General features: G+C 38.4%; 1 protein-coding gene and 1 non-coding gene across 5 annotated transcripts; both read right to left on the minus strand.

Moving 5' to 3' along the window:
- Window positions 1-7069: 7069 nt before the first annotated feature.
- Window positions 7070-7143, minus strand: Trnav-cac (transfer RNA valine (anticodon CAC)). The gene has a single exon. It is a non-coding gene; the product is annotated as a tRNA-Val (tRNA).
- A 1594-nt stretch (window positions 7144-8737) lies between these two features.
- On the minus strand, window positions 8738-26495 carry LOC124963282 (tetratricopeptide repeat protein 39B-like). 4 transcript variants are annotated; one of them, XM_047522910.1, is made up of 3 exons: window positions 26419-26495; window positions 25329-25392; window positions 8738-11560 (listed from the first exon to the last, which is right to left on the minus strand). In XM_047522910.1, the coding sequence occupies exon 3, from the start codon at window positions 11382-11384 to the stop codon at window positions 9552-9554; it is 1833 nt and encodes a 610-aa protein (XP_047378866.1). In that variant the 5' UTR covers window positions 11385-11560; window positions 25329-25392; window positions 26419-26495; the 3' UTR covers window positions 8738-9551. The 4 variants fall into 4 exon arrangements, with proteins under 4 accessions (XP_047378866.1, XP_047378865.1, XP_047378864.1 ...); XM_047522909.1 differs by having other exon boundaries at window positions 26137-26487; XM_047522908.1 differs by having other exon boundaries at window positions 26116-26487.
- Window positions 26496-26584: the final 89 nt, after the last annotated feature.

A 26584-nucleotide genomic window follows, 5' to 3' on the forward strand; every position in this document is an offset into this window, starting at 1 on the left:
CGGCGGGGCTCGCTAGCGCCCCCCTCTCCCGGGCCACGAGGGGCGTTTCAAATAGTTGTTCTAAACCATGCTTTTTTACTCAAACATATGATTTAATAAAACGTCTATCAAATGAAAAACATCTATCAAGTTAAAAAAAAAAAAAAGTGCCAGGTGTGGTGGATCCCAGCGACTCGGGAGGCTGAGGCAGGAGGTTCACAGGTTGGAGATCAGCCCGGGCAATGTAGTCAGGCACTAAGCAATTTAGTGAGCTCCTGTCTCAAAATAAGAAAATAAAAAGAACTGGGGATATGGCTCAGTGGTTAAGTGCCCCTGGGTCCAATCCCCGGTACCAAAAAAAAAAAAAAAAAAATGTAATTCGATAAACTCATCTAAAACTTACAGTAAGCCTGTAAAATGGGTAGGGAGGAGACTGAAAGTTGGGGACACTGAGGTTCAGAGCCAGCTGGGGCTTAATACTGATACGAGGTCTAGGAGGACTTCTCCAATTGACATTATTAGAGGAGGCTTTGTGAAGCAACTGGCAGAAAAGAGGATCACCTGGTTCAAGTGAGGGGACTGAGATCAACCTGAGACACAGAACAGACATCATCCGCCCTCTTTTTTAAGAGGAAAGAGTTAGTTCCAGGTCCTCAGTAAGAGTAGGCGTAGAAATGTGCAGTTGTGCTATTGAATCAAACACACAAATACTCTAGATAAATCCTGTAAGTCTAGAACTGTGAAGTGAACATGCAGTGGAGAAGTGCAATAGGGTCATGTTTTGTTTTTGTGGTACTGGGACTGGAACCCAGGTGTGCTCTAACACTGAACCACATCCCCAGTCCTTCTTATTTTGGGACAGGGGCCTTGCTAAATTGCTCCAGGCTGGCTTTGAATTTGTGATCCTCCTGCCTCAGCCTTCCAGGTTGCTGGGATTACAGACATGTGCAGCTTCACTTGACTAGGTATTTCTTGTTTGGCTTTTATTAAGACAATAAGAATGCATGCTTCTTGGACTGGGGATAAAGCTCAATGGTAGAGTGCTTGCCTAGCAAGTAGGAGGCCCTGTTTTCCATCCCCAGCACAGGGGCAGGGCAACCTGCTTCTTGTGGATATAGCCTTGGTACCTCTTACTGGAGGTGCAGAATGCAGAAAGAAATGCTCTGAATTGGGTTGAATTACACCTAGCAGGTCGCTCACTATAAACCCCTGTAGTGGAAACCTGCAAACTCCTTGCTTCTGCTACAGATTTATAGTCACATAATTGGCTACTGGCTTACACCAAACCCTTTTTAGACTATGATGCTGAAAATGGTACATGGAATTAAAGGCTGAGTTCTTAGAAATGTTAAAACATTTACAAGAATACTTACAAGAACTGAATTAGGGGCCAGGGAGATAGCTCAGTTGGCAGAGTGCATCCCTGTCAAGCACAAGGCCCTGTGTTCAATCCCCAGCACCGGGGGGAAAAAAAAAAAAAAAACTGAATTAGAATATCAAACTAAGGTATAGAAAGCTTCAAAACTTAAGCAGCTCTTCTATTGCTACTTGGAATTCCATATAATCCTTGAAGTAGGGCTGGGGAGATAGCTCAGTTGGTAGAGTGCTTGCCTCGCAAGCAAAAGACCCTGGGTTCGATCCCCAGCACCCAAAAAAAAAAAAAAAAAAAAATCCTTGAAGTACATTGTTTCCTATTGTTATCAAATAATTCTTCCTCAAACCTTAATTCACTGAATGATTTTTACTCCTTCTAAGGTGATGAGATTGGGGCAATTTCCCTTGCTTCCCTTTAACCTGTATGTGTGTGTTTTACTGGGGGTTGAACCCAGGAGTTCTCTACTACTGGACTATATACCCAACCCAAATCTGAGCCACGACTGGGCTCAAATTTGTAATCCTCCTGTCTCAGCCTCCTGAGTTGCTGGAATTACATGTTGTACCACCAAGTCCAGCATCTTTTACCTCTTAATGAAACTAAAAATTCATTCTCTGGAACTGCAAGTATAAATCACTGACTTCAAACAAACAAGTGATCTGCCCACTTAGGACTCTCCTGTAACCAGTCCTCTCTGAGTTCAAATGACATTACCTCTTTTCCCAGACCAACCTCTACCCTTAGCCCCCCGTGCCTCCCTCACTCCTGCAGGTGTCCCACCTCTCATATTCTGTTTCTCTCCCTCCCATTGCACTCTTCCTCCATCTTTCCAAAGGTCTACCCCTTCTCAAAACTATGTACACTTTATTTATTTACTTTTTTCGGGTGCTGAGATTGGACTCTGGGCTGCTATACCACTGAGCTATATCCCCAACCCTTTTTATTTTATATTTTGAAATAGGGTCTCCCTGAATTGCTGAGATTGGCCTTGAACTTGAGATCCTCCTGCCTCTGCTTACTGGATAGATGGGATTACAGATGTGCACCACAGTGCCCCAGCCTATGCACTTTTAACCCTTACCTCTACTGAGTTAAAAATTGCTTATTTTAGATTTTCCAGCACATTGTTTCATTTTAGCAAGAAATATTTCTTTTATTTTTTATTTTTTGGTACCAGGGATTGAACCACTCAACCCCTGAGTCACATCCCCACTTTTTTATATTTTATTTAGAGGCAGGGTCTCACTGAGCTCTTTATGGTCGCTAAGCTGCTGAGGTTGGCTTTGAATTTATGATCCTCCCGTCTCAGTCTCCCAAGCCACTGGGATTACAGGTGTTTGCCACTACACCTGGCAAAATATTCATTTTCAAAGAAACTTTTCTTCAATTCCCTGAAGAAAATCAAAAGTTAAAAAGATTGTCAATTCAATCATCTTAAACTATTTACTGGTCTTTTTCATGGTGCCAAGCCTTCCCTATCGCAAACTGTCACAAATTTCAATTCACGATGTTGAGTGTTAAAAAGTAGGTAGAAAATGGTGTAGAGTGAGACCATAATTTACTAAGTATATTTCATGTGAGATATGGTTAAAAAAAAAAATCTGGTCATTTTGTCCAACATTTTTCAGTATTCCAAATTTTTCATTCATTCAACAAGTAGTATCCACCAGAAGTGTCTGTTCTTTGTTCCATGTTTCTTCATCAAGCAAATGTTTATGTAGTTTTATGTGCTATGCTTTCTGTTAAGAACTAGGATTAAAAATTAATAAAACTGACTGGGAGTATAGCTCAGTGGTAGAACACTTGGCTAGCATGAAAGAGGCTTGGGTTTGACCCCCCCCCCAAAAAAAAGAAGGAAAATAGAAAGTTTAGCAATCTTAGTTTCAGTTTGGTTGAATTTGTAATATCCTAGTAAATTGTTCTCCTGAAGAAAGAAAAAAGCAGAGCATAGTGGTTCATGTGTATAATCCCAGTGACTCAGGAGGTTAAGGCAGAAAGATCACAAGTTTAAGACCAGCCACAGTCACTTAGCAAGGCTCTTAGCAACTTAGCAAGACCCTGTCTCAAAATAAAACATAAAAAGGACTGGGGCTGGGCGTGATGTTGCACTCCTGTAATCCCAGCTGTTCACGAGGCTGATGCAGGAGGATCATGCGTTCAAAGCCAGCCTCAGCAAAATCAAGGTACTAAGCAACTCAGTGAGACCCTGTCTCTAAATAAAATACAAAATAGGACTGGGGATGTGACTCAGTGGTTAAGCCCCTGGGTTCAAATCCCCAGCACTGCAAAAACAAAACAAGTCTTGATTTGTACTGTTGCTATTTCCATGGTGTAAATACTTCTACTATATCTAATTTTAAGCTTCTAATAATTAAACAACTGGATAACAATATCCTAGCCAGTAGTGGTGCCATATACCTGTAATCCCAGTAACCCAGGAGGATCATAGTTCAAAGCCAGCCTCAGCAACTTAGTGAGACCCTGTCTCTAAAGAAAATATAAAAAAGGGTTGGGGGTGCTAAGCAACTCAGTGAGACCCTGTCTCTAACTAAAATACAAAATATACAAAATAGGGCTGGTGCTGTGGCTCAGTGGCCAGGCACCTCTGAGTTCAATCCCCAGCACCAAAAAAAAAAAAAAAAAAAAAAAAAAGAAAAAGAAAAAACATACATATCCTAAATATTTAACAATGGGCTTTTGGGGTCAATTTAAACTGGCTCCTGCACATCACTGCTGCTTCTTGGATTTCAGTTTCCTCATCTATAAATTAAAACTGTGATTAGAAGACCAAAGATTCTGCCAGATCTAAAATTTCATAACTAAAACATGCACTGTTAATTTAGTAAGTTCTGGAAGTCGGCTAAGAGCAGGGCACATGCTTGTTTTGTTCACTACCCTACATTCAACCTCTGGCACATGGCCTGGCATATAATAGGTGCTCAATTTGAATTGAATTTTTATTTCTTTAAGTACTTCTCAGCTTGTTAGAACTTGTGCCAGGTACTATTCTAAGAACTTTCAAATATTAATTTTCTTGTTGGAGGTCTTGGGGATAAAACACAGGACCTCGCACATACTAGACAAGTCCTTCACGACTGAGCTATGCTCACAACCTGAAAGATTAATAGGATTAACACTTAAGTGGATTTTTTTTCTTTTTCTGAGACAGAGTCTTGCTATGTTTCCAAGGCTGGTCATGAACTCCTGGGCCCTAGTGATTCTCCAGCTTTAGCCTCCTGTACTTGTGTACATGGTACTATGCCCAGCTCAACTCTTTTATGAGTGAATAAATAAACTGCAGAGAGTGATAAAATTCTGAGTTATGAAATGACACGATTAAATTGACATGTTATAAAGGATACAGAAGGTTAGGGATGTGGCTCAGTGGTAGAGCATCTGCCTGGAGTACAAGAGGCCTTGGGTTTGATCCCCAGCACTGAAAAAAAAAAAAAAAAGGAAAGATGCAGAGGAACCAGGGGTGTAGCTCAGTGGTAGAACACCTATGTAGCATGCCCAAGGCCCTAGGTTCAAGCCTCAGCACCAAAAAAAAAAAAAAAAAAGGGAAAACAGAGACATATAAACCATATAGATTATGAAACTTTATTTAAATATACTCCATCTACTCAAAAGTAATGGTATTAAGAAAAGATTCCAGAACTACCACCTCTCTAATGGGAGATACATATTTTATTTTATTTTATTTTATTTTTTTGGTACTGGGGATTGAACCTAGCGGTGTTTTACCACTGAGCCACAACCCCAGCCATTTTTTATTTTGAGATAGCCTCACTAAATTGTGAGGTTCACCTCAAACTTGTGTTCCTCCTGTCTCAGGTTCAACCTCCCAAATTGCTGGGATTGCAGCCTGTCCGCCTTTGCCGAAACCTACAGGAGATGATTTGAAGAGGGGTGTCTCCAAATTGGTCACTTTCATCTGCCCTGCCCAGAAAGAGGATTTTACAGCCTCAGAGAAGGAGCGGTTTCCCTAACATAAAAGTGAAGATAGGCTTGTTTTCTAAGGATGAACAGACTTTATGAACTTTGAAGAACTAAAGTTTGAAAACTACTTTTATGTCGCTTCTCAAATATGCCCAGACAATAGCATCTTTATAGCTGGGGGTGTGGCTCAGTGGTAGCACACTTGCCTAGCATGTCCAAGGCCCTAAACTCAATCCTCAGGACCACAAAACAGACAATTAAAATAAAACTTTATGGCTAAAATTCTGTGCTTATTTATCCAATGAAGTGAGCAATTGAAGTGGCAAAAATATTCATGTTTTACATAGACTTCATTTTTATTTGAAAAAAAATGTCTGGTTGGCAATTTTTACTTTGCCTTGGAAGAAAACAGGATGTTCACCACTGAATTACTGTTCCTAAAGACAACTGCAGTGGTCCAGACAGGAAGTGAAGTCCTAGTCTAGGTTGAAAAAAGTGAAAATGAAAAAAAAAATTCAAAAGATATTTCAACATAATTTACTGATTGATTGGATTGGGGCAAGGGTATGCTGAGAACTATGAGGACTCCAGGTCTATAACAGAAATTCTCTCTGTTCTTTATTCATAAGCCCTTCCCTTCCCATTCATTTTTTTTTTTTTTTTCTTTCAGGCTCTTGGGTTTCTTCCAGTAGTAATTATTTTCATTAAATTGGATAGGAAAATGTCTTCATTGGTTAAAAAGTGCTTCAACAGCATCTTATCTGTGTTTATGGTACAAAAGGAAACCCTGAGATAATTCCTCCAAGCTCTTATAAACTGACCCAAAAAGTTAAATTAAATGGATGTGATTAGATCTGCAATTAATTTTCACAAAGAGACCATAGAGACCATCTGTAATCTGAATGACCAAAGCATGTGGGAACAACTGAAATTCTAAGCCAGGAAGCAGAGTTGAAATGAATTGTACTTTAGTAAATGGAAACAAGTGTATTGTACCTTTCTCGGATATTCAGTAACCCATGGTTGGTAGCAGAAGGCAGAAAAGTCTGAAAGCTGGAGATTGAAAGGTATTTCTTAGAGACTCAGAATTTGGGAGATATTTTCCAGGACTGGATGCATATTGTGTCGGAATGAATGACTCAACAGGTGTCACACTGGCATGGAGTATATATTCCCAAATCTATCTGCCTCCCTACACCCTGATTCCATGCTCAGCATGCTGCCTGTGACTGTTGATTTTCCAGGTACACTGTTTATCAGGACAAATCATGTTCAAGATGAAACATGTGAACTTCCTAGTCAATAGAAATAGATGAGAAGTCACTAATTGGAGGTCAATAAGTTATATCAGAACATGCAGCTAGGTCTAATATGACCTACACTATGTTAAAAAAAGAATTAAGCCTTTAGATAGACTTGTCATCTCTTCATCGAAGCTAGTTTCTATGACTTTCCCTGTAGTTTGCAACTCTGGAATAGCCCCTACTATTATACAAATAAATTAGTATATTATACTTCAATCTCTTGTGAGATTGTTTAGAATTAATCTCTGTATCTAAGCAACCTTTGGCTGGTAAGAGCTAGAACCTGGGCTCAGGGGGTGCTTCTACCCTCAATGAAACACTTTTCTAACTGATCTTCCTAATAAGGTTTTCAGGAAAGGGATCATGCTTTATTTTGTCTTCAGTGCCTACATACCTATTTGTTTAATCAATTAGCTATTTTTTAGAAGAAGCTGGGATAGTTTACAACATTAAACTGTAATTTATTTATCTTTTGAGATGCTGGGGATTGAACCCAGGGCCTTGTGCATGTGAGGCACACACTCTACCAATTGAGCTATATTCCCAGCCCATTAAACTGTAATTTAGACAATTACTAAATGAAGAACAGAAAAAACAAATTAACGGGTCATATTTTACATGGGCAAGGCAGGAAGAAAAGGGACCTTTGTTTTTTCCAAGAAACTTCCTTGCTCTGATGAATAATGTAATATTATTGTTGAAGGGTTATGGAAAATAATATTCCTGCAACATAGCCCCCAAAGAAAACTGGAGAGAGGTGTGACTCAGGAGGAGGAAGGGGAACTAACTAAGGACCAGTGGACCCTGGAGGAAAGGGGCGAATACTGAATGCTGGACCCTAAATCATGACCTTCCCCCATGACTAATTAGTCCAAATGGAAGCACAGCAAATACCAAGGGGCAAGATTTGAATACTCATCCCTCGGCATCTGGACTCTTATCAGACCCAGACACACTGAATTTCAACCTTTTTACAACTACCATCCTAAATTAAAATTTTAACTTGTTCAACTAGCCCCTCACGGTCAAAACTGCACCTACACAGCTCCCAATAATTACAACATTGTACCCTATGAAACCATAATCCCCTCTGTAACTGATGGCCATTTTTCCATCGGGAAAGTGGACCCCAAGTGGAGTCTGAGTCCTCGAAAGAATAAGGCTTCTCTGAATCTGCTGAGATCTGCTTCTGGTCCTTTTGCGCTTACAATTGTGAACATGCCCTGCCCTTTTTATAGATTATCTCCTGCTCTCTCCCCACCTTATCTCTCCTTCTTGCCTATGTGATTAGACCCAGGAAATGCCTGTGAGATGGGGGGGTGGGGATTTCATAGGGGCCAAATGGAGTGATTTAGGCAGGTTGGGACCCAGGGGGTATTAATTAGCGATTCCCTGCCTGCAGTTTTTTGGGAGTAGTAGTATAGGCATGTAATTAACCTTGGTGATCAAAAGGGCTCTGGAGACATGGACATTCTAATCTCTGAGGGGCGGTCTCCAACTTCCCAGACTCAGATGGCCTCCATTCCCCGATTCAACCTGATTACCTGTAATTTTGGTTTCAGTAGTAGCAGTAATAATAAAAAATGCTTATTGGCTCTACCTTGACATAGTAGAACCATGAGATAGGTATTTTTTTAAGTATATTTTTCAGTTGTAGATGGACACAATACCTTTATTTTATTTATTTTTGTATGGTGCTGAGGATTGATCCCAGAGCGCTCTACCACTGAGCCATAATTGCAGCCCCAGCATCCAACCTCTTAATCACTATACTATACTAATTAAATAATAGGGAATAATTAAGCTCAGTTGTTCACTTAAAAGTTTATTTTTAACTTACAAGGAAAATGTTTTTAAAAGCATTTAATGCTAAATATGAACTATTGGCTCCTCATTGTGCTCCAACTGGCTGTTTGGACACCCAAAGTGTTAAGATAATGTACTGCGCTAATGTGTTTCAGCAAGCAACACTTTCCCAGCAACCTGTTTTAAAGGGTGACTACAAGAAGGAGGGATATATTTAGCCAGACTTACTGGTCTAAACATTAAGAACTGATTTTTATCTCTAAGGCAGGTAAAACAACTTGCCTCATCCCTATAGTTGCTGTTTACTCTGATTAGCCTCGCCGCATGAATAGATGCAGGTGGTTTCATTATGTTGAAGAGCAGATCTTAGTAAGAATTACACTTTAGGGAGCACAATGAAAGGGAGAGTTACTCAGTTGCAAAACTCTTCCTCCAAAGGCACGATCTTTTCTTTCTACCCAGTGACCTATCCTTTTGGCCCCTTCCATTTATCTCCCAAGGGTTTGTATGTGTATGTGTGCAGGAGGGGTGTGCGTCTTTCTTTTCTATCCTGTGGGAAATTATAAACCCATATTTGAGCTTCCTAATGAAACAGTAAAAAATGCTCCCATTCACACAATGGAAAAATTCTCTGATACAGATGACCAATAAAAATGATTGTATATGAGGGAAAACCATCAGAGTTTATGCTATTCAGTGTATCATTGTTTTGAAATATCAGTAGGACATTCAAGGTCATTTTCTTTAACAATTAAATAAAAAACATTTACAGGGCACTGGTATCCTGAGTGTGACTACTTTTCCTATTTTATTTGCAAGTTGTATACATTATCTAAGATGATGTTAAAAATTACCTTGGAGGTTTTAAAAACATGAACATTAAGACAATACTTTTATAATGTAAATCATTTGCCTTTTCTTTTTCAAGAATGTACATCACTCCATTTGCAAGTCTAATCATCACATTTATAGGTAAGGGGAAAGAAAGAGCAAAAAGAAATGGCCAATTCCTTTCTTTTTTGTTACTGATCATATTCTTAGCAGCTGCCTCTTGGATTTTTTTTCCACAAGTGATTTTTCTGCCTGCGAACTATTTTGCTGATTGTAGATATTCCACTTATGCTAAACAAAAGCACACTGTGTTTAAATCACTTTTCTTTAGCTATTTGTTCAAGGGCTATATGTGCCCTAAACTGTAATCGGGCTTCCATGGAATAGTCTTTATAGTTCTTTATGTTGTCTAGGTATTTTGTTGCATTGGCATAATCACCTTTTAGATAGTGCAGAATTCCCAGTTCATAGTAAGTATATGGCACCAAATAGTGGTCATATCTTAAAAATTTCTCCTTTTGAATAACACGATTAAAGTAGTGCTCAGCCTTCAAATATTTGCCTAGGTGTTTCAGGCATAGCCCTTTCAGCAAATTTAACAAACTTATGTCATCTGTGCCATATTCCTCATTTGGATTTTCCTGCAAAAGGTCTTTTCCTTTGTTAATTATTGATAGCCAGCTTGCAATAAGCTCTACTTTTTTGCTCATGACTCGGAAACCACTCCAGGCATAAATGAATTCCAGAAGGGGCTGGGCTGTAAACCAGCCCGTAGTAGTGCCATAGCGCTGACCTTTCTCAGCAACAAACTTTTCTATTGGCACGGGGGTGCCTAAAATTTTGATTCTCAGGTTTTCCACATTTAAGAAAAGAGAGGTCATGTTATCACTTACTGATTTCACAAAATCAGGAGGAAGTAAAGCCAATATGATAGCTTTACTGTACACATATATTGCCTTGGACCATCTGCTATGTTGATACAGTAGATGGGCGTATTGATAAGCCTGCTTCCACTCCTGCAGAAAAATGTGGCACCACATGAGTTCCCAGTAACAGAGGTGATGAACCTGCTTCCACTCATTCTGAGTAAAAATGCACTCATGTAATTTCAACTGTGCCTTTTCAAAATTTCCTCTCAGCATACTAAAACGTGCATGAAAAAATTTAAGTACAACGCAGTTTGGAAATTTCTGGAGGTATATGAGGAAGAGGTTCTCTGTAGCCAAACTGGAAATTTTTTCAACACCGAAAGCTACATGGATGTAACTGTAATAAAAGAGTAGAGTGAAAACACTTAAGATATTATTTATATGGGTTTCAGATGCACTCTCATGAAGCAAAGCCAAACCTACCTCCCTGTCACCAGAAAGTCCAACAACATTGAGAAGTCTAAGTGTCTTTGGTGGCACAAGTGATAACATTAAATTGAACGATCCAAGTCCAAATTTTATTCCACCAACTAGGTGTCTGTGGGCTTTGCTTTGGTTGTGAGGCATTAGTGTTAATACCTGTTGACAATCTTTGTATATTTGGTAACTTGACCCAACGCTGAGTCCACTTTTAAGAAAACTGAGCATACTGTCATCCTGTATGAATGCTATGGAAGATTTCAAGATCAAACACTCAGCATAACAGACTTCTGCATGCAATTCTTCTTCTTTGACAGCTTTTATTCCCTGTCTACTCACTATTCGAGATAAAGTCATTATCCTAGTTTTTCTTCGGAAATTATTACAGGTTTTCAAGGCTTCCTTTGCAGCTGTCATCCCAATCTGTATGTCCTGTGGATCAAAAGTCAGGATAGCTTTGACAACCATAAGCATACTATATAATAGGGCATGGTATGTGCTGTTTTTAGACCACGGGTGAATGAGATTTATTGCATCTGTGAATCTGTTATTTAGAAATAAGTACAATCCAGTTGTGCATTCTTCCAAGGAAGATAGTAGATTCATTGTTGTTGCCACAGGGATAATTTCATAGGCATCTTCAAACTTGTCCTCCTGAACATTTTCTCTTTTACTTAGAGGAAGTGATCTACTTAACCTGATCTCCTGATCTTTTTCTCCTTCACTTAAAGTACGCGTAGTGTGTGTACTGTTTAACTTGTCCTCCTGATCATTTTCTCTTTTTCTTAGAATAAGAGGCATATTTGCTTCTCCGCTTAGAGATGAGAAATATCCAAGGTGGAGTGATGTGGATGCAATGAGGGTAGCTGCTGCTGTCTTAACCAGGGTCTTTTAGTTCACCTGAAGCTCCACGTGAGGTATTGCTGTTAAAATGGAGGTAAACACACGACTAGCCGTGAGGTGCAGCACAAGGATATCTATGTCAGACAAGGGGGAAAAAAGATAATTTTATTTACCCATAAGATGCCTTTTTGAAAAGTTCAAATCATTTGAAAGTTACTAAGGAAAACGCGCGCTTTAAAAACATTGCAAAGTAAATCCTTCATAAACAGAAGAGTTCTTTTGTAACCATTCCTTCAATTTATCAATTTTGCAAGATCATGCTGTTGTGTATTTTACTGCAGAACTGTACTCTGAGATCTGTAAACCTCTGAACAGGAAGACCTTGAATCTGGCTGGAAAGGAGACTGTATTTACTCAGTTTCTCTAGTTAAGACTAAAGAAGGGGTGAATTGTCCAGACCAAAGAATAAGACTATGGTAATGAAAAATCCCTCCCATGCTATTCTTAGCACCATCTCCGCACTTGCACGTTCTGTGAAAGCTAGCTAGGTCTTGGAGAAAACAATATGGCCGGTTGCACAGGACTGTGGATATAGAGAAAGCCAAATAAACTAGAAAGACTTCCCAGCATTGTTCCTGTTAGAAAAAATAGAAATTCGATTATGACAATTGTCATCACAGCATTACTATGGTATCTTGGTAGGAAATCATTTCTTCTACCAGGAGTCATTTAACAATTGCAAGGTCAGGTTGGGGAGTAGGCATAAATGAAGACCAATTACAAATAGCAAACTAACTTATTCATAACAACATGAAAGTTTCAATTAATTTACTTTAAAAAGTAAAAACTGCAAACATGACACTTAAAAGTAATCATTACAATACTTTAGAATTGGGCACAGTGGCATTGTAATCCCAGTAGCTGGGGAGGCTGAGGCAGGAGGATCTCAAGTTCAAAGCCAGCCTCAACAACCTAGAGAGACCCTAAAGCAACTTAGTGAGACCCTGTCTCAAAATAAAAAATAAAAAGGGCTGGGTTCAATATCTAGTATCAAAAATTTTAAATTAAATAATACATATACATATTCATATAAATAAAGTACATATAAATAAAGTACATACTTTAGACTATACCTAAATTTTGTTTGTTTTGTGGTACTGGAGATTGAACTCAGGGGCACTCTACAACTGAGCTACAACCCCATTCCTTTTTTAATTTTCCATTTTGAAACAGGGTTTCATTAGGCAGTCCTTGAACTTGTGATCCTCCTGACCCAGCCTCCTGAGTAGCTGGGATTATAGGTGTGCACCACTGCACCTGGCTAAATTCTTTATTTCAATAAGTAAAAAGACAACGGGGAGAGGTAAAGCAAGGAGGATAATCAAAGGAAAGGAAAAAGAGAAGAACACAGAAGAAAGAGATGCAGATTTTTATGCAGAAGGAAAAAGGAAAATAGGTTACATCTGAGGAAAAAATGATGGTGAGTCTCTGAGATGGGATAGTCTCAGAGGTGTAATTTTAGGTAAATACTTGTTTTTATATCTTAGAGTTCAGTAATGTTTCAGGGGATTAGCAACTGTAATCACCATCCTTTGGAAAGCAGAGTTAATCACACAATTAGCTGAAAGACTTGATTCTGAGTGGGAAAACCACGCTGTCCATAAGAAGGGAAATTAATCTTTGGGTGGCAACAATAGTGGCTAGGGGTGCAGCTCAGTGGTAGAACCTGCCATGTGTAAGGCCCTGGGTTTGATTCTCAGCACTAGGGACAGGGAGTAGTGGCTAGATTTAGGCTATTCAGAGCAACCTAGGCAATGGCCAAATTCAACCTGAGGACAGTGTCCTTTCTTCTGGCCTAAACCAAATTATATGCCATAGACTATTCTCCATTCAAGATAACTAAAAATTTTACTTTGAACCTTATCTAAATCTGTTAACATAACCACCTGATGGCATTCTTAATACATTTCTATTAGTGTTTCTCACACTGTTATAATTATTCATACTTTTGCTTTTATCTTTAATCTGAGAGCTTTAAGGAATGGTTTTTATTTTATTTAACTTTCTATCCCAGTTCTAGCACACTCCTATGAACAAAGTAGGCATTCATAAATTGCAAAATGAAATAAGGTATCTGTAAAATATTTCTAGGAATTCCTTCTTTCCTCCCTTTTCTTCTTCTCCATCACCACCTTCTTCTTTTGTGCTGGGGGATTGAATTTAGGGCCTCATAGCTGTTACCACTAAGCTACATTCCCGGCCCTTCTAGGACTTTCTTTCTTTTTCTTTCTTTTTTTTTTTTTTTGTACTGATGATTGAATCCAGGGGCACTTAACCACTGAGTCACATCCCCAGCCCTTATGTTTTATTTTGAGACAGGGTCTCACTAAGCTGCTTAGGGCCTCACTAAGTTGCTGAGGCTGGCTTTGAACTCACAATACTCCTGCTTCAGCCTCCTGAGTTGTTAGGATTACAGGTGGTTGACACCACTTCAGACCCCTCTAGAAATTTCTTGAAAGCAAGTTGCGAACTCAACTTTCTGTCCCATAATTGCTAAATTACCTAATTCCAAAGAACATATAAAAGCTATAAATGTACTAAATTCCCTGCAATAAGATTTACTTTTTTTTTGTCTAACATTTTTATGATTAGATTCACTTTTCCCCACTTCAAGGATTAATATTTGTATAGTCAGTAATATAAATTTAAGAGATATTAGAACAGAGTGAACTTATTCTCTATTCCTAATGTTCCCATAAGGAACATTCCCAGAGGAATACTCCAGGCTGATGGGCTGACTTCTGGCTGAGTTGACAGAAGAAACTTCGAAGTATGGCTTTATGCCTTCTGAATCCTTTTTTTTTTTTTTTTTTTTTTTTTGAGTCAGCCTATTCAAAGTCTGACATCAAAAACAGGAGAGTTTGTGTTCCGATCCCCAGCTGTGCCAGACCAGGTAGATAAATCCAGTTAATTAAGAGGTCAAGCATTATTGAGTGCACTGGGCAGCACACTTGAAACTATAGTCACTATAAACTTAATCAAAAAGGTTATATTTTGTTTTCCTTGCACCTGACTCTTTCATCTATATCGAATGGGTTTTGAACTCAGAGGAGGAAAAATGATATTATCTATTGATCTTTAAAACTACCATCTCCTCCTCCTGCTCTTGTATTCCCTATCTGGATGGTTGGTATCATTGTTCACCCTAGACTCCCTTTCCTTCTCTCCTCCCACATCTTCCCATTGGTGACCAAACTCTTGCCGAGTGAGATGTCTCTTTCTTGACCTCTTTTCTTGACCTCAGCCTGGGCACGATTTCCTAGCTGCTTATTACCAGAACCTTATTACTAGGGTTAAAATATGGAGAAAGGCAAGGACTGTGAAGTTAGATTACTTAGGTTTGAATCCTAATTCTGCCACTTGTCACTTACTGTGCCTTCTGTTTCCTCATCTGCTAATAGGGATTAATAGCACCTCTACCAGAGAGTGGTTGGAAGAATTAGGAGAATTAATAGATGTAAAACAGAACAGCGTCTGGCATATAGTAGATACCCCAAAAATATTATTCTGTACTCCCCTCCTCCCACACAACTCAAAACCTGGCATACAGTAGGTGCTTAGTGAATTGTTTTAAATGGGGTTTGGTTTGTGGACTGTTCATGTAGGAGCCCCCAAGCTTTTGGTAATAGAGGCACAGTCAGACTTCTTTTTTTGGGGGGAGGGGGGTACCAGTGATTGAACTCAAGGGCACTTAATCACTGAGCCACATCCCCAGACCTATTTTGTATTTTATTTAGAAACTCAGTCTCACTGACTTGCTTAGCACCTTGCTTTTGCTGAGGCTGGTTTTGAACTTAATCCTCCTGCGTCAGCCTTCTGAGCTGCTGGGACTACAGGAATATGCCACTGCCTGGTTGAGTCACACTCCTTTTGCTCTTCTTTTGTGAAAATGTTCTCTGTCTGAAATGTTTTCTCTGTATCTATATGCTGTCCAAGTTTTCTTAATTTGGAAAGATCAACCCAAAGAGGAGAACAGATTAGAGGAGGCTAATATGAAGCCAGGAAGAGCAGGCATTTAGGAGGTTCGAGTAAGGTGAGGAGGGAGAGACTGAAGATACAGAAAGGAACAATTCAATGAAAAGGATGCAGAGAACGCCCACAAGGGCACACCTGGAATCCCAGCTACTTGGGAGACTGAGACAGGAGGATCACAAATTCCAGCCCCATCTGAGTAACATATTAAGACCCTGTCTCAAAATTAAAAATTTAAAAGGCCAGGAATGTAGCTTAGTGATAAAGCACATCTGGGTTCAATCTTCAGTACCAAAAAGAAAAAAAAAAAAAAAAGTGGTAGGGGCTGGGGTGTAGCTCAGTGGTAGAACGCTTACCTAGCATGTGTGAGGCCCCGAGGTTGACCCCCAACATCCTAACAGATAAATAAATAAATAGTGACCAAAGGCGATATACAAAGCACAGGTAAAGAGGATTTTTGTTTTCCTTTTTTGGTGGTGCTGGGGATCAAACATAGGGCCCCATGAATGGTAGGCAAGTGCTCTAACACTGAGCTATATTTTCAGCCCCCAAATGTGTATATTTCTGTATCTGTCTTCTGATTGTGTCTCTTGTATCTGTCTTCACCACCAAGTATAATGACTGGCACTTAGTCATTAAGCTAAATTAGCACTAATCAAATGGTTATCACAGTTTTCAGTTTGTAGATACTAACCAAGATGAAATAGTCACTTTAGCCAGTTTGTAGAGCTCTTTGACTTATGATGAGGTTATGTAATGAAGTTATTTCCCCATAAACCCATAAGTCAAAAATATCATTAAGTTCAAAATGCATTTATTATCTGGCCAAACCCATCATAAAGTAAAAACAAAAAAATAAGTTGAATCGTAGTAAATCAAGACTGTCTGTTTATCTTTTTATCTAAAACATTCAGCAAATACTGGGCACCTAAGATACAACAACCGTGCTAAGAATTAGGCATACAATGGTTACAAAGTTAGATTTGGTTCATCCCTCACAATATTCATAGTCTAGTATTCGTGCTTTATTCTATTTTACATAATTTTCACAATCAACATGTTACAAGCAGGGAAAAAAGAAAACACCTGTCAGAAGCTTTGTTTGTGTTATCTCATTTAATTCTCACAACTCTATGAGGTATATATTATTGTCATTTCTCTTTTCTGTGAGGGAAAATCGAGTCTAATAGAAGCAAAGTGGTTTGCCCAAAGTCAGTGTATGCACAACCAGGATTCAAGTCTAGGTCAGAGCTCACAGTCATAGTCACCATGCTATACATTATAGCATTTCAACTTCTATTTTACAAGTCACTTGACAAAAATTTATTGACCATCTACTTTGTACATGGCAGTTCTATGTGCTTGGGCAAACATGAAATATTTTCAAATATGCCTAAAGATTTACAATAGCAGGGAGGAAGGCTCTCACTAGGAAAAAAAAATCTTTTAAAAAGATTTTTAGGAACAGCTGAGCTTTGGGATAAGATCACAAGCCAAGAAAATCCTAGGAAACCTTTCTACAAGATTTAGCCATTGGGAGACAATTGTGGTAGAGGGGGCAAAACTCCACTAACAAAAATATAGGCAAAAGCATTTTAAGACAATTTAAGAGATGATAGATTGGTCGGGCACAATAAAGATATTGTGTCCATGTACAATTAAAAAATATTTCAAACAAAAGGAAGAATAATTGTTATTAAATCTGAGGTAAGTCAAATCAATTTGGTGTAAATAATGTATATGTTTTTATGTTTATATCTTATTAGGATTCTTTGGGGGCAAAGTCCACACATTTGTTATCTTTATGATAAGCTTACACTTATTAGGAGCATAGTACAAGCTTTTGAAGAAGAAAAAAATTAAAGGGAGTATACATATCTTTACTATGGTTCTAGATTAGGTGTGTAAAGAAAATGTAAAGTGATTTCTACTCTCCCCCAGAATTCCAAGAAAATACACCTTAATATTCCAAACTTTCCTTTCATGGAAGGCTTCTATGGAAAACAAAACCTGGACCTCCTTAGCACCTCACTTAAGACATTTAACTGCAGTGAAACTGTCTCCCTGGAATATGAGGGGATGGAAAATTAAGTGGCCTTCCAATATTGTGCCAGAATAAGTGGAACCAGCATAATTCAGGAAAGTTTGTTTCTTTACACTTGAGAAAACCAACTTGAGAATTTTAACCTTATAATTAAAATTATCTGTATGAGAAACACTGTATGAGTAACCTTGAGCGCTAATCTGTATGAGAAACTCAGCTGCATGTAGGCAGACAGGGGGAGAGAGCGCCAATAGGGATAATTGTGCATAAATATGCAATAAACAACTTCCCTTGATGTGTAACCAGACAGAATAATCCTAGGATAAAGTGGGATGTTGAGTTTTTGTTGTTGTTTTGCAAATGAAAATCATTCATTTGCAAATGTTAATTGAGCAATAACTATTTGAAGACACTGAAATAGGAGGTTTTTTTTTGTTTGTTTGTTTTTGATACCAAGCATTGAACTCAGGGGCACTAGCCCACTGAGCCACATTCCCGGTCCTATTTTGTATTTTATTTAGAGACAAGGTCTCACTGAGTTGCTTAGCGCTTTGCTTTTGCTTTGTTTTGTTTTTTGAGACAGAGTCTTGCTAAGTTGATTACAGCCTGGCTAAATTGCTGACACTGGCTTGGAATTTGCAATCCTCCTGCCTCAGCCTCCCGAGTTGCTGGGATTACAGACCTGTGCCACTGCCCCAGCTGAAATAGATTTTTAGTAAAATTAATTAATTTAACAAATCCTATTGAGAACCTATTAGAGATCATTCACTATGCACTGTATTAGGTAAAGACTCATGCAATGAACAAATAAGTCAGAAGGTAAGAAGGGGTATGAAGAAAAGTATAAAAGGTATGGGGGGAGGGGTTGGGGTTGTGGCTCAGTGGTAGAGCGATTGCCTGGCATACGTGAGGCCATGGGTTTGATCCTCAGCACTGCATATAAATAAATAAATAAAATAAATAAATAGATATATAAAATAAAGGTCCATTGACAAAAAAAAAAAAAAAAAAAAAAAAAGGCTAAGTGAGGCGAGCCAATACCAAAAAACCAAAAGCCGAATGTTTTCTCTGATAAGTGGATGATGATACATAACGGAGAAGGGGAGAGAATGGAGGAAGGGTGGATTGTGTAGAGGGAAATGAAGGGTGGCGAAGTGCGGGGGAAGGGCATGTTACCACATTTAAAAATCATTACAGAAGTACTATATATGTTTATAAAAACACAAAACCTTCAAATAATAGAGAAGACTATACAATTAAAAACTAAAAGGGGGGGTGGGGGGAAGGGAAAAAAATAACAGAATGAATCAACCAACGTTACCCTATGTAAATTTATGATTACACAAATGGTATGCCTTTACTCTATGTACAAACAGAGAAACAACATGTATCCCATTTGTTTACAATAAAAAAAAAAAAAAAAACTAAAAGGGTTGGGGATATAGCTCAGTTGGTAGAGTGCTTGCTTTGCACACACAAGGCCCTGGGTTCAATCCCCAGCCCTGCAAAAAAACAAAAACAAAAAACAAAAAACTCCTTCCTATCTTCTACCCAATCCCACTTCCCAGGGGCAAACATAGTTAACAGTTTGGGAGCATATATATTACTAATGTTTGATTATATTTCTATTAACTATCCCACTTAGTTTCTCCATTACTATTTCCAACTAAAGTATTTGTAATTAATTTTCAAAATAAGATGACATTTAATTTTGTCTTATTATAAGAGTGCAGATCATGGGGCTGGGGCTGGGGCTGAGTGGTGAAGCACTTGCCTCACACGTGCAAAAGGCACTGGGTTCCATCCTCAGCACCACATAAAAATAAATAAATAAAGATATTGTGTCCACCTACAACTAAAAAAAAATAAAAAAAAAAAGAGTGCAGATCATAAGAAACCAGAAAATGATCAAAATGCAGGTAAACTTCACTCCCAATATTCCCCAACAATAGATAGTCCTTTATTATCTCCATTTTCTCCTGAGAAATCTAAAGCGTAAAATGGTAAGTATAGTACCATGTTTCAGTTTACACAGCTACTAACTAGTGATTTTTCAATTCAAATTGGAACTTTTCTACCTCCAGGCACTCCCATCACTTTAAAAAAATTGTAGAAAACTGTGAAACACACAAGAGTGAGAAAATTACTTTTATTAACACAATTTATTTATTACACATTTTAGTTGTAGATGGACACAATACCTTTATTTTACTTATTTATTTTTTATGTGATGCTTAGGATTGAAACCAGTGCCTCACATGTGCTAAGCAAGTGCTCTACCACTAAGCTACAACCCCAGCCCAAATTTATTTTTATAAAACCAGCAAGTATACATATATTTGGTTTTGGAGTCTGCTATTGTTACTTAACTGTATATCATGAATATTTTTCTGATGTTAAAAATTCTTCTACATAGCTGGGCACAGTGGTGCACGCCTGCTCCTGGTGATCCCAGTGACTTGGGAGGCTGAAGCAGGTGGTTTGCAAGTTCAAAGCCATCCTCAGCAACTTAGAGACCCCCTAAGCAACTCAGCAAGACACAGTCTCTATAAGTAAAATATATATACATAAAAGAGGGGATGCTGGGGATGTGGCTCAGTGGTTAGGTGCCTCTGGGTTGAATCCCCAGTATCAGAAAGAAAAAAAAAATTCTTCTATGTGATTTTTAAATGACCATATTTAACCAATCCCTTTTTGTTTGATTTTCAGGCTATTTCCAATTTTTGACATTATAAGTAAGATTGTAAAACATTTTTGCATGTAAATCTTTATGCTTAACTTTGATTATTTCCTATAATAAATTCCAGGAAATGAGAATGCTGAGCCAAAGTACATTTAAAAACATATTTCCATGCTGACCTACAAGTGCATGATATCATTTCTCTGAACGCCTGAGAAAATACTGTGTTGTTTTTTATATTTGGACTTATTAGTGAGGATAGACATTTTTTCTTTTTTCAGTAATGGTGACTGAACTCAGGGATGCTTTACCACTGAGCTACACCTCCAGCCCTTTTTATTTTTATTTTGAAACTCGGGCTTGTGAAGTTGCTGAGGCTGGCCTGGAACTTACTTCAGTCTCCTGAATCTAGGATTGTAGGTGTGCACCACTGTGCCTGCATGAATTTTTTTAACAGGATAAATTCATACTTGTTCACTACTAGAGACTCTGGATACTTGGATTTGGGGAACTAGAAAGATTGGAAATAAATTGGTAGGGAAGGAACCAAACATTTTATCTATCAAGAAAGCATGTAAGATTTAAAAAATTACTGTTAGCATTCTTTCAATTGAAAAAGGTAGGGGAGAGCTGGGTACATATGAAACTCAGTGGTAGAAGACCTGCCTAGCCTTCACAAGGCCCTGGGTTCAATCATTAGCACTGTAAAAACAAAATAGTTGGGGGAACATTTTAAAACACACACACACACACACACACATGATACATTGTATTTGCAAAATAAAGCCTAGCTCTTCCCAAAAAAAGAGAGTTTGGCAATAATTCTTATTTTTCTGAGACTGGAGAAATCTTTGTCAAAGTTCGGACTGATGGTCCTTGTAGCAGGATTTGGAAACCATTGTACTCTTGGTCTTAGTTCCATTTGAGAAACAAGATGGTTAGACTAGTGAGCTCATACAATTTCTCCTAACCCTGAATTTCAAGCCATTTTTTTCATAAGTAGTTTAAATTTAATTATCGATAAAGGAATTGTAATATATTGTCAACAGCTTTGGAATTGTTTTTGTTTTTATGAGACAGGTCTTACTATGTTCCCAGGCTGGATCGGAACCCATGATCCTCCTGCCTCAGCTTTTCAAGTAGCTGGGGCTACAAGCGTGTATACCTAGCTGGAATAGATTTTTTTTTTTTTTTTGCGGTGCTGAGGATTGAACCCAGGGCCTCATGCTTGCAAGGCAAGTACTCTACCAACTGAGCTGTATCCCCAGCCCTGGAATAGATTTTTATTTGCCTTTTTTTCCCTCTTTATGGTATGCCTAATTTTTCTAGATTAACTTGAAAGACCACAATTTTCCAGTCTCATCTCTTTTTCTTTGTCTTGCCAGTGATCAAACCCAGGGCTTCAGGTACACTAGGCAAGTGTTCTGCCACTGAGCTACATCCCTGGCCCTTCCTATCATGTCTCCATTGCTCATGAACATTTATCACCCCATTCCACAGGCAATTATCTCTGGATGGAACCCTTAAGTTTTCAGACTTTGAATTTGGGATTCCTGGGAATCTACCTTACCTGATGATTTCTTAACTGAATTGTTGCTTTTTAAATGTGTCAATATTTTTCTCAGTGGATTGGGTCACATAAGAAAAGTGACAATTCTGTTGTTATTGAAGCCAATGAGTGAAGGCAAAGATGTCTCATAGGGAGTTAGCTGACCATTCAAGGATGGTCACCATGTTCTAGAGTCTTGTCTCTAGCTTTGCAGAAACAAAATTTCCATTTTGTCAATGCATGTACACCATATCAAATTTTTAGCAACTGACACAAGCTAATCAAACTATTACTTTCAACAGAAAATATTCATTAAATATTCAGGATCTGCTAGATACTGCAATGTTATTTACTAGGTTTACCTTATCTGATCCTAACTACTTTCTGAAGTAGGTACTCCTACTGAACACCATTTTGTAGGCGGGAAAGGTAAAGATATTTTAAATAATTTGTTCTAGGGTCAAGGGTAGGCTGCTATATAACCTGAGTGGCCAAAAGTTAAACCCAACTGTCATATTCTGTGAATTTACGCTTTTTTTTTTTTTTTTTTGTACCAGGGATTAAACCCTGGGGCACTTAACCACTGAGTCACATCCCTAGATCTTTTTATTTTGAGACAGGGTTTCACTAAATTGCTAAGGTTGGCTTTGAACTTGTGATTCCTGCCTTTGTATTCCAAACTGCTGGAATTACAGGCGTGTGCTGCCACACCCAGCTGAGTTTATGCTCTTAATCATTACATTGTACTCTTACCTTAGAGAAGGATTTATTAACTAAAATGTTCTTATTAATTTATAGAAGACAATCTTCTCCACAGACTAGAAGATCAGCATCAAAACATCAAGCAAACTGGGCACATGGTGACACACACCTGTAAACATAGCGACTTGGGAAGTTGAGGCAGGAGGATTCCAAGTTTGAGGCCAGCCTCAGCAATTTATCGAAGCCCTAAGCAATTCAGTGAGACCCTGTCCCAAAATAAAAAATTAAATGATCTGGGAATGTGGCTCAGTGGTAAAATGTCCCTGGGTTAAATCCCTCGTACCCAAAAAAAAAAAAAAAAAAAAAGCGCTGGGGATGTAGCTCCCTCCTGGGTCCAACACCCTTGTACCCCCAAATAAAATCAAAGGAAAGACAATGGTCTTAAATAGTGCCGAAGTACAGCCCAGAGCTGGTTAATAAGATAGGTTCCTTAGGTGAGTCCCATATCTAAGGAAACACCATTTTTGGAGTAGACTTTGAAATCTGCATTGTTAATAACACCCCAAGCAATTCTATGTATGTTAAATTCTTATGCAAAATGGTCTTGAAGGATTTCACTTGAAAGAATTATCCCTATTTTAGCGAGGGGCAGTGGTGCACACCTGTAATCCCAGTTACTTTAGAGGCTGAGACAAGATGACTGCAAATTCCAGGCCAATCTCAGCAATTTAGTCAGACACTGTCTAAAAATAAAGAGTGAAAAGAGCCGGGGATAGCTGGGCATGGTGGTGCACACCTGTAATCCTACAACTTGGGAGGCTAAGGCAGGAGGATCACAAGTTTGAGGTTAGCCTTAGAAACTTGGAGAGACCCTCAGCAACATAGTGAAGCTCTGTCTCAAAACATAAAAGTACAAGGGATGTAGTTCAGTGGTAAAGTGTCCCTGGGTTCAATCCTCAGTACCAAACCAAACCAAAACAAAACAAAACAAAACAAAAAAAACCCACTACTTCCCTAATTAAAACATTCCTAGCTACAAGATTCCCTCCTTCCAAGACAGTGCTGAATAAACCAAGCTTGTTTGTGTAGCTCCAGTGAAGACACCAAGTCCCTCTCACCAATTTTCTTTTGTTTAGAAAGAGACAATATCATTTATTAGCTTAAGTCTTTAAAGATTTCATGGTTTTACACTTTTTAATACAATCAGGCATTCCTCAGAAACAATTCCCTGGATTGTTTTACATTCCTAAACCACTTACTTAAGTAAGTTCCCCCACACCCCAGTGGGGCACTCCTGCTTCACATTTCTCCTTTTTTCAGTTTCACTCTTCCAAGTTAGCCAAAGGACTTTATTGCTCTCCCCACCTCTCATACTTTAGTACTGATTCTAAGTTCAGTACTTGGCTAATGGGAAGTTAATTTTTTATGCAGCATGAAAGAATTATAAACATGCTTCTATAAATGTTTTCTTCCCAGAATTTCCTAATAGCATTCTGGAGGGATTAGTGATCATAACATTTTTAAAGAAAAGAAAGCTATAGTTGATTACGGCTGTATGGACTGACCTACAGTGCATACATATACAGTACATACATAAATACATATTAAAAGACTGTTCTTACAATAGATACTTGTGCAAGAGACTTAAATTTTCTTCCCTCTTGTTTTAATGTTTTCCTATCCAAGTTAAAATGGTGATAATAGCTTAAAAGTGAAACTAAAATGGTGAAGGAAGTACCATTAAAAAGTAAACTTTTCTTTAATGCTAGTCTGGAAATACTGAATGTAGGAACTGCAGACTTAAAAAATTGATGTAAACAGATTGTAAATTACTCTCCTTTCCTAAACTGATCATATTGCTAAGATTTAACAACTGGAATATGTTAAGAATTGCTCAATATTTCATATCAGAAAATATTAGGCTATTTGTTGAGTTGAATTAAATCTCACATTCAAAATAAATCTGGGAACGTGATCTTGATTGACATGGAACTCTAGAGGTAGAAAATGACATGACAAAAATAATTTCAAAGAGAATCAGCAGTAATAAAAGTACTCTGCACAATAAAATATTCCTGATTTGTACCTACATTTAGTGAAAAGAATTGGTTATGTGTTCTTACAGAAATAATATTTAGTATAATAGTGTATGGAAACAGTATACAATATGATTATTTCGTCATGGCTTAGCAAAACCTGATCAAGAATTGTTTCTGCTTTAATAGGGATAAATCACAGGTAATAAGCCTATCAAATATCCATTTGAAGAGAGGCATATCAGAAGAATTAGGAGTTTATTCTTTTTTGTGTGTGTGGTGCTGAGCATCCAACCCAGGGCAGGCTAAGCAAGTGCTGTACCACTGAGCTACATCCTTGGCTTCCTTTCCCCTTTCCTTTAATGTATTTGAAAGCAGTTTTTTTTAGAAGTTGAAAAACTGCTTCTGTTTACACTATTATTATTTGCTTAGAAATTCTCTTTGGTATAACAGACTTTGTCTTCAGAACCAAAAAATATTCACTGAGGCCTATTAGGAGCTATGTGGTATAATAGGTACTATCTTTCAGTAAATTATCTATGCTAGTCCAATGGTAGTTTCCATAAATTCATTAAATTCTTAATAGAAGAAATAGAAGAAAGTGAAATTAGTGAGGCTTTACAGAATTTATTTTTCCTTCATTAAGTATAAAAAAATCTTGATAATAATTACTTAATGCTTTTCAGAACCCTGTTAAGCAGATAAAAACAAAAATCAGTAAGATTTGGGGAGAACAAACATTACACACTTTATAGAGTTTCTATTTTCTTGCAACAGATTTTCTTGAGACAGACAGATTAATTCTTTTCATAATTTGATAAATTTGAAAAACTATATATGTATAAATTTATAGCATTACCTGGAGAGAATCCATAATTTATTCACCAAGTAGGCCTCCTTTCCTTGTACTCTGCATCAAACACCTATACACACCAAGTGAAGTTACAACAGATGAAAAAGATAAAACTACAAGTACCTAAGTATTTCCTCTTTTATGTGTAACATTTCCAACTCTCATGTATTCCAAGTGTCTATGATATAACATCTATGATGGGGGGGGTTGACAAAAGTAACTTAATTCTGTATTTATGGAGTTGGTGTATGGCAAATTCATTGCATAAAATCAAAACTGGATTTTAAGCAATTCTAATGTAAAGAAAAGGTGCTCATTTATTTGATATATGATGAGTGGTTGAGTATCAAGCATGACTGCTGTCTCCACTGAGGTGAGAAACTCAATGATGACCTAAACGTCCCAAGTCTCAGGATCTGAGTATTAGTGGATGAGATGTTACTACAATACAAAGCAGAAAGCACTAGAAAGGAAGAACAAATAAATTACTTTGTACTTCAGATGCAAATAATTTCGGAATGGCTACTAGCCAAAATGATTTAAGGATTTAGGATCTTGTCACAATTTCAACAAAACCAGGAAAAACTCCCACAATTCTATTCCTTTGTCCCCCAGACTCCAAAAACTCAGAACCACCACGTTGAAGATTAAATCTGTGACTTGTTCTACAAAGGGTGGAGAGTCGGTGTAGGACAGGGGAGGTATCACCCGGAGTCTCCGGGGGCATCACCCCTTTTGAGGCCTATGGTGCAAAGGCCATTACGAAGAATGGCGGGGTTCGTGGAGTTCTCACCCTGGCCACACTCCCGGTTACCTCTGATGAGCCCCAAAGATCTCTGAGTAGCAGACTAGGTCAGGCCCCCCAAAAGAAAGGCGGCGATAACTGCAACATCAGCGGTTAAATTGTACAGCCTTTCATAGGCGGGTCTAATGCACCTGTGCTAAGATTACTAGCGCTGAGGGTTCCTAGACCGGAAAATGAAAAGGTAGGGGGTAAGGGGTAGGGGGAAGGGAAGGAGGAGCCGGGGGGTTCAGATAAAGGGGGAGGGGAAGGGAGGGGACGCGGCGGCAAGCCGCGGGAAGACCACAGGTTTACAGGCGAGATCGTGGTGTTCCCATGGAAACGTATCCCTCCGCCCGTGACCAGCGCCTTGGCCTCTTCAGTTCCCTCCGCACCGCCTCTCGGCTGTTTCCGCCCAGCTCCTTTGTGCCGCGCAGAACGTTGAGATGACGCATGCGCAAAACTCCCAGCCGCCGCATAT

This window comes from Sciurus carolinensis, chromosome 13 (genome assembly GCF_902686445.1).
Source record: "Sciurus carolinensis chromosome 13, mSciCar1.2, whole genome shotgun sequence".
Taxonomy (NCBI): Eukaryota; Metazoa; Chordata; class Mammalia; order Rodentia; family Sciuridae; genus Sciurus; species Sciurus carolinensis.